Source organism: Humulus lupulus, chromosome 6, assembly GCF_963169125.1.
Source record: "Humulus lupulus chromosome 6, drHumLupu1.1, whole genome shotgun sequence".
Classification (NCBI taxonomy): Eukaryota; Viridiplantae; Streptophyta; class Magnoliopsida; order Rosales; family Cannabaceae; genus Humulus; species Humulus lupulus.
The window spans coordinates 36,738,800-36,747,991 of NC_084798.1; the positions used below are offsets into that span (position 1 = coordinate 36,738,800).

At 36.2% G+C, this 9,192-nt stretch overlaps 1 protein-coding gene across 1 annotated transcript; it reads left to right on the plus strand.

The window, feature by feature from the left end:
* Positions 1 to 388: 388 nt before the first annotated feature.
* On the plus strand, positions 389 to 4,719 carry LOC133782065 (uncharacterized). The gene is made up of 2 exons (XM_062221227.1): positions 389 to 549; positions 2,315 to 4,719. The coding sequence occupies exon 2, from the start codon at positions 2,636 to 2,638 to the stop codon at positions 4,553 to 4,555; it is 1,920 nt and encodes a 639-aa protein (XP_062077211.1). The 5' UTR covers positions 389 to 549; positions 2,315 to 2,635; the 3' UTR covers positions 4,556 to 4,719.
* The last annotated feature ends 4,473 nt before the right edge of the window (positions 4,720 to 9,192 follow it).

A 9,192-nucleotide genomic window follows, 5' to 3' on the forward strand; every position in this document is an offset into this window, starting at 1 on the left:
TTCTGATGCGAGCACTCCTCCTGCGACCACAACCACAGTTTCACATCTCAGCCACTCCTTTTTTCCACGTACAAACCACACGAAGAAATTTAATTAAATCACAAACATATTCCTTCGAAAATACCAAATTACCCCTCCTTATCCGTACGCCAACCGTTAATGGCGAGGCTATTCTCGACTATTCCGAAACCGTCGCTTTCCGCAAAAAGCTTGCATTGTCCAAGTCGAGAGCCCCGCTGAGAGCTAATGACAGTTGTTGGTACACTGTGCCCAAGTCCCCATTGAGGTGGAGGCTATTTTCGTCATTTCGATGCACTTTTTCTTATTAAAATATCACAGAGGCGCCCAAATCAAAATCTGGTGCTATTTAGTATCGTATGATACCTAATAAGTTTTTTTCCATTTTTCTTTATCTTCACTTCTTTCTTTCCTCCATTTTCGTTTGGAATCTAATTTTGTTCGAAGAATTTCGAGCTGAGGAGGGGGATGTCCATGGCGCTTTCTCGGATCCGAAGCGTTTCTCGGAGTTTTCTGAAGATTTTCTTCTCGGTACTTCTTCTGTTTGTTTTTTTTCTTCTTTTGCTTCTCAGTTTCTCTGTTATTTATTTTTTTCGTTTATGAAGATTATTTTCGCCTGAAACTTTAGAGTTCTTGGTCTATAGTTATGGATAGTTGTACTACTTTATGAAGATGATGACTGAATTTTAGGTATATATGTATTTGTGTAGATGTATTTTGTTTTATTTTTTTGTTATGGCTATTTTGTTTGTTTACTTGTAATTCCTATGTGGAAGGGTGATATTTTTAGAAGTTAATACAGAGATTTATTTATGTATTATTATTTTTTTGGGTGAAACTATGTCCAAAGCTGTTCGTTGTGCTACAATTTCAGATCAGATCTCTGCTATTCTTAAACATGCAGTAGTTGTTGTTGGTTTCTTTATTTATTAATTTTTTTAACTTATTATATATAGATACGGATTAAGCTCAATAGATTATGATGCAGCATGGTGAAAAGAAATGAGAAAATCTCTTATAAATTAAAAATATAAGTGGGAGAAGCTAAGGAAAATGAGTTCTGTAAGTGTTTTTTTTAATTGTATATTGGAGAATGACTTCTCCGTTAAATCGTTTATCTTATGTATTGGAAGCCAGCTCAATATTTACAATTTTTATGATAATCATGTTTACTTTAATTTCTAAGTTATGGATACTTTAAAAGATTGCCCTGATTTATTTTGGGGTGTTAGCGGTGTGGGTTAGATAGTTTGAGCCTCAGTTTGAATTTATACGCAGTTTGGTTTTTTTTTTTTTTGTTAAAAAAAATTAGATGTAAAATCAAAAACGAACTATTATGATATACATATCTATATTTATGTTAATATGTACGGAAACAGGCTTGTTTGCTAAATTTGGTATCTTGTAAAAATGAACTTTTATGCTAATTTTTATGCAAACTGGTATACTAGGTCATTTCTCTGAATTTATAATGACTTGTCTTAGTACTTGTTGGAAATAAAGGAAATGTTTTTTTATATTTTTATTTTCTCTATTCAGAAATTTAGATAATCTGGACCTTATACCATATTGTCACCTAAATGTTTTTTCATAGTTTTATTTTCTCTACTCTAGTGTTCAATTAAAGTATCCTAATTTGGCTATTTTTTTCTTTAAAAAGCATCTTTGTTGTCTGCTCATTTTACTCTATACAAATTTACAACAGTGAGTAATTTTTCTTTTCTGATTTTATTTTTTGAATATTCCTGAATGTTATCATTTCAATTGTTATATTGTTGTGTCTGGTTATGTGCAGTTTTGTTAGGTTGGAATGTTCTTGATGGTAAATAATGGAATGTAACATGTAATAAATGTCCTAATTGATGTTAATTTTAAGTCTAACTTGAGTCTAACTTGCTTGCATTCTGCATTCTCATTCTACTTCAAGTTTGTTGTGAGCTGTACGTGTTTATGTTATTTTATTTGTTGACCTACCACCTCTTTGCAGTGCTTAGTATTCTTATTACTATTTCTGATTGGGGATATGTTGTAGAAATTGCACAAGCATTGACATTTGTTTGTTTTGTTTTGGTTTTTTCACTTTTCAACTCTATCCCTTCAAATGATATTGCCAATATATCTCTACGTCCTCTGTCTATTTCTCTATCCATGTAACTATACAGAGTTGTTTTGAGATGAATGATATTTTTCTTATTGCTTCCTGGATTTAAAAAATATTTCTGCAAATTGGTTTGGATGATCTTGGTTTTGCATCTTTGACACGTTCGTAGTGTAATTATTTTATTCCTCTTTTCAGGGTTAATGAAGGTTGATGATTTTTCAATTGGGAGCACAAGAAGCTCCAGCGATCGATTCACGTCATTGTTAATTATTGTAATAAAAGGCTTCTATCCTAGAAACGTAGTCAGATATTTAAGAAAGCAAGACCTCTGAAATTAAGATGGACAGATCAGACACATCGGGCTTTGTTAGTGGTGGAAATAGCTCATTAAAATTTCTTCTACATGTTAACTTAATTCTCATATGTTGACTTGCTAGAGCATCTTGTACAAAGAATCCCGTAGACTCGTAGTTGGCCTTCTTAGAGATTTAGTGTATTATTGTATTGTATTGTAAAATGGATCTGAACAAGAAAGGTTTCAATTTTTCTCATGATAGCGAATTCACAAAAAATGACAACGTTGGTGATACTGCACTCTGCTTGAATTTCCCTGGCTTTGGAGGAAGCAACATAGCCAGGTATGGCTGTAATCAAAGGAATCACGGTGTTAATCTGTCCAATGCTCCTGATGATGGCTGTAGGTTGGTACTTGGTCTCGGCCCAACACCAAGTGCATACAGTAATGATTATTACAGTTACACAGTAAAGAGGAGCAAAGGATTGTCTACTGTACAACCTCAGAATGTTCCATCTGAAGCTGATTCAATTCTCCAACTCGGTCTATCTGGTGGGACTAAAGAAGTTTCAAGTATTTCGGTTTCATCAGAAACTGATATGAATACACCCTATTTACCCAACCAAGTATCTACTGGAAATAACCAACTCTTGATTCCAGTTGTTGATGAGGGTTCTACCTCAGCAAAGAAATCAGGTGGGTATATGCCATCACTTATTCTGGCCCCCAGGATGGATAGTTACAAGATTTCATTCAGCACACAAGAACTTCTGGAGCTCCACAGCACTCCCCAGGCAAGTGAACTGTCTCTTACTGGAGAATACTCTGTGGGGACTATCTCTGAGCAGGAAACAACTGGGACAAGCTCAGATCAACGATCCAACAACCCTAAAAAATGCAGATTTTCAGGCTGTACTAAGGGTGCAAGAGGGGCATCAGGTCTCTGTATTGGTCATGGTGGTGGACAGAGATGCCAGAAACCTGGTTGCAACAAGGGTGCTGAGAGTCGAACAGCCTATTGTAAGGCTCATGGTGGAGGAAAGAGGTGTCAGCACTTGGGCTGTACAAAAAGTGCCGAGGGGAAAACAGATTATTGCATAGCTCATGGTGGTGGTAAGAGATGCGGGCATCCAGCTGGATGCTCCAAGGCTGCACGGGGAAAGTCGGGGCTTTGCATTAGACATGGCGGTGGAAAGAGGTGTAAGATTGAAGGCTGCACCCGCAGTGCTGAAGGACAGGCAGGTTTATGCATCTCTCATGGAGGAGGACGTCGATGCCAGTTCCAGGGTTGTAACAAGGGTGCTCAGGGAAGCACTATGTTTTGCAAGGCGCATGGTGGTGGTAAGCGTTGCATATTTCAAGGCTGCACAAAGGGTGCTGAAGGTAGCACACCTCTTTGTAAAGGACATGGTGGGGGGAAGCGTTGCCTTTTCGATGGTGGCGGCATTTGCCCAAAAAGTGTTCACGGGGGTACAAATTTCTGTGTTGCTCATGGTGGTGGGAAGAGATGTGCTGTGCCAGGCTGCACAAAAAGTGCACGGGGACGCACTGATTGCTGCGTTAGGCATGGTGGAGGTAAGCGCTGCAAGTTTGAGAATTGCGGGAAGAGTGCCCAAGGCAGCACAGACTTCTGCAAGGCTCATGGTGGGGGAAAGAGGTGTAACTGGGGAGAGGGCAAATGCGAAAAGTTTGCAAGAGGCAAGAGCGGCTTATGTGCTGCTCATAGCAGTATGGTGCAGGAGCGAGCATCATGCAAGGGAGGTCTCATCGGGCCAAGGCTTTTCCATGGCCTTGTATCTGCAGCCTCGACAACAGCCGCGAGTAGCAACAACCATTCAACTTCAGCAATCAGTGCTGTCTCTGATAGCATCGATTCACTGGAAAGGCCAACCAAAAGGCAACAACTAATACCCCCGCAGGTATTGGTTCCTCTTTCGATGAAGTCCTCGGTATCTTATTCAAACTTTTTGACTGCTGAGAAGGCCGACGAAGGAAGGAACAGGTATGATTTAGGTGCTGGTAGTAGTAGTGGTAGTGGGAGGAAAAGTTTGGACTTTGATATCCCAGAGGGTAGAGTCCACGGTGGACCTCTCATGTCATTGTTTGGTGGTAATCTAAATAATGCAATTGATGGGGTTTAAACTGTAAAATTGTAGATTTTTTTTGGGACTTGGGGATTATTTTGTTGTTGAAAAATTGTAATTGTGTATAAATTATGGTTGGTTGTTCAGTGACTCGTATATAGTTTCTGTTGATAGGTTGTGGTTATTCTATTAATGTAATGTATTGGAGTCTTGATTCTTGATTCTGTTTCTCTTTTCCCTCATTTTAATTAAATTTAAAATGTTTGGACTTGGTGCTATTAGATTTTTTTATGTTTATGTTAAGTATCAACCAATCTCCTATGTGATATTTGTTATGTTTGCTTCTTGGTGCATTTTTGAACGGTTAAAAAGTTTTTTTTTTAACATACTGGTTACTATAAATAAGGAGAGATCTTGTTGTAAAAATTTGGAACACGTTTTACTATGTAATTTATTTATTCTTAAGAAAGAAAATCTACCCCATTGTTATGGAATGGAAAATATCTCTAAAAAAGAAAACTAATAAGAGTAACCTTCTGTTTGGTAGAGGAGAAGAGTGAGGTGGAAAGAAAAATTTGCAGAGAAAAGTGGAGAGAAAAAAGAAAAAATGTTTGTTTGGGTGGAAAGAAAAGCGAGTGGAAGAGAAAAATGGGAGGAAAAAAAAGAACGGTCCCACCAATTTTGGAGAAAAAAAGTAAAGAGATGTTTTTATAATATGTAATTAAGTAAAATTACTTATTTATCCTTGTATTTAATTGAAAATAATTAGTATAAAATTATAATTTCACTATTATTTTTATTTTTTTCTACCTTAGATACCAACCAACATAAGAGAAACAATGTTAGTTTCTTTTCTATGTCCTCTATTTTCTATCTTTCATTATTTTTCAAACATAGGGTAACTTAAAAAGTGTACTAGTTTAATTATCTCTTTATTTTTTTCGGGATTGGTAGTAAGTACTTTAGGGTGTGATTGGTAGAGTATCAAAATCCAATTTAATCATTTTAAAAACTTGAAAACAGTAGGACCTAAAAAAATAAGTGATTAGTAGGATGTTTTTTAAAATAAAATTCAAATCAGTATTTTAATTTTGTGTTATAAAATCAAAAACAAGAAAATCATGTTAATCAAAAAACAAGAAAATCACGTTTTCTCTGACTCCAAATCATTGTATCCTAAAATCCTACAAATCTATAACTTTTTTATATTTTTAGATTCCATACCAATCACATATTCAGTTTTTAAAAACCCAAAAACAATTTTTAGATACTGAACCAATCTCATTTTCAAAAACATATTTTCAAATTATAAATTTAGATTTTATTTTAGAAACACACCTTTTAAAAATACAATTTTCCAATCACGAACCAATCAGATTCTTAGTTTTTCATTTTTACATACTATTTCACTTAGTTTGGTTTGTACTGACAATCATAACTTAGTGTGTTTTTCATTGTGTACTGGTTTATTGGTCTTTGTTACCCCTTATTTGTCGTCGTGTGATAATAATTTTTTATTTTGACTTATCAGAGAACTGTATTGAATTTAGTATTTTGTTATTTGTTGAATGAAATTTAGTCAGACTCTAAATAAAATAAATTTGATCCTAAGAAATTGAAAATGTAAGACGAATCTTGCATTCATATTAACTACGCAATATATGCATGGTTGGTAAATACGAATATGATTTTTTTTTTCTTCCTCTTAATATTTCAACAATCTACACAAATATATTATTTATTGGAGATTCTGATGTAATTATTGGGATGCTAATCACCATTAAAGGACTGCAACTAGTCATTAATTTTGAGTGTTCTCTAACTGCTATTAAGTGTAATTCAAGCTATCACACAGACTCAACCTCAATTTTGATTTTGTTCACTTTCGGCTAAATGCAACTTTAAGAAAATAAATCATAGTTTATAGCTTAATTAAGTTGTATTAGAAAAAAATATGAAAATTAATTGACAAAAAGTGAAAGGTTATTAATATAGAAAATACATTAATTAAAGTGGAAATTATTATAAAAAGAAATTTCTGTTTAATTTTGTATGTTAATTATTATGATTTCGTTGTCACGGTGATCTAAAATTTAATTTCTAAAATATAGGGTGATTAATGTTAATGTTTAATTTCAACATTTGTTTATGTTGATCTAAAAAAATGAGAACGTATTTTTTAGGGTAAATAACATTTTGGACCTTGTGTTGTGCAAAAGTTACCGATCAGACCTTGTGTTTTGCTTAAATGACAATTTGGACCTTGTGTTTTACAAAATGGAACAAATTAATATACTAGACTCAATTTTGGTCAAACTATTTTCAAATATGACAAAAATACCAAAATACTCTACAGTAGACTTGAAGAAGTCACAAAATTTTCTATGATTCTTCAAGTTGAGGATGATCCCAAAACCTACCAAGAAGCAATGTCTTCGTGAGACTATGTTTTGTGGAAGCCAAATCTTGGTGAAGATTGGAGCCAAGTTTTGTGGAGTAGAAACTGAAAACTGGATTTAGAGATTCCTAGGGCCATCATCAACTCAAGGGATTCGAAATCAAAGATGAGGCTTCCCCTATTTTGGCATTCAATGGTGTTTTAAGATTTTATGATTTTTGATTCTTAGTTTAAGGTTCAAAAGGTCTTTGTGATGGTTTGAATGGTAGGTTTTATTGCCTAGGCCTAGTGGTAGGTTTTTGTAGTTGGAATCTTGCAGAAAACATCTGGTGTAATTGAATTTGAGGTTTGAAATTGGCTGGAAATCGTAAGTTTATGAATTGGGGAAGAACACCATATTCTGGGTCAATTTTGAGTTTCTGGTGACCTAGCGCGATCGTGCAAGTGCCCCAGAAAGGGCGGAATTGGGTTTCGATTGGGGGGCGCGACCGCGCCAATAGCCTATAAGATCCAAACTTTCTGTGGGCGCGACCGCGCCAGGGGCCTTAGAATGTCAGTTTGGTGATTTTTAGGGCTAGGCCCGGGGGCTCGGGGAATCTGACTTGGGAGCTTGCTTGGGGGCTCATGGGACATTTTAGCGCCCTGTTGATTGAGAACCATGGTTTTAAGAGTCAGAGTTCGGTTTGGAACTTGGGTTCTAGGGTTAAGTCCTGATGAACATATGTTGGTGTTGTGACTAGGATTTCTGCCAAGCTCGGGTCAGGATTAGCGCTCAGGGTCGTTCTGCTATTCGCACGAGGATTGAGGTAAGAAAACTGCACCCAATGCATGAGATGCATGATTGGGGCTTGGCCCAGCTGTTAAATGTAATATGATTGGGGCTTGGCCCAACTGTTAAATGTAATATGATTAGGGCTTAGCCCAACTATTAAATGTAGTATGATTGGGACTTGGCCCAACTATTAAATGTAATATGATTGGGGCTTGGCCCAACTGTTAAATGTAAACATGATTAGGGCTCGGGCCCAACTAATGAGCATGATTATAATTATGCATGTGTATACCTGTGTAAGTACATTGTAATGCTTATATTTGTGATTGATGAATGTATTATATTTATGTCTGTTCTCGACTGGGAGGCTCGGCTTATAAGTCGAGAGTCTATCTATTGCACCTAACCAAAAGCTTGGCCTGCTAGTCGAGGGCATATTTGATTAAAAAGGGGCTCGGCTTATAAGCCGAGGGACTAAAAGGCTCGACTTATGAGTCGAGGGTTTACAAGGCTCGACTTATGAGTCGAGGGTTTACATGGCTCAACTTAGAAGTCGAGGGTTCACAAGGTCCGACTTATGAGTTGAGGGTTTACAAGGCCCGACTTATAAGTCGAGGGTATATAAGGCCCGACTTATAAGTCAAGCGTTTGTAAGGCCCGACTTAGGAGTCATGGTCAACATTATGTGCGTTGAGCGCATGCCGTTATGGCTAGGCCACTCTGGGAGTGCATCATGAACTTAACTGGCTCGAATGCCATATGAATAAATGGAAGTGCGACATGCACTTGTGTGACCCTATGGTCACTTACTTGTACAGTGTGTATGCTTGGTTTTAGTTATTACTGTTAAGCAGTTGTTATATTATGTTGACTATCTTTTTTTTTTTTTTTTGGTGAATAAGAATCATTGTATTGCTAAAAAACAAGTCATGTACAATATAGATCTTCCCTACTTCTATAGTACTTACAATCCACAACTAACTTTACAAATTTTGGTACCATTCCATATCCCTATTTAATTTCTCTTTATACATTACAGAAAATCTCAGCTTTAGTTCTCTCCTAATGACTTCCATTGTATGATTAACATGCCACAACTTTGAGAACCATAGAACCTGATTCCTTACTCTCCAAATATGGTACACTAAGGCTGATACAGCAGCTATATAGCAACTTCTCCTGAATTTAGTGATGTGTTTGGCTTTGGATATCCAACTCAGTAATGCAAAATAATCCCCTGTTTGAGCTCTGCAACCGATCCATTCTTTTAGTCTCACTAGACAGATTTTGCTGTAATCACATTGGAAAAATAAATGTGCTATCTCTTCATTATGCATTCCACATAGTAAGCATAGTTTATCCACTACCTGCTGACCGTGACTACTAAGAAAAATCCTGGTTTTCAACTTCTGATGTATCGTCAACCATAGGATGAACCTGTGTTTTGGTATAGTGGATCTCTCCCAAACAAATTTACTCCATTGAACCTTAGCTTGCTGATCATACAGCAATGTATACCCCGAA

Coding starts and splice junctions, on each gene's coding strand:
- LOC133782065 (XM_062221227.1), top strand. CDS start 2,636: ATGGATCTGAACAAGAAAGGTTTCAATTTTTCTCATGATAGCGAATTC.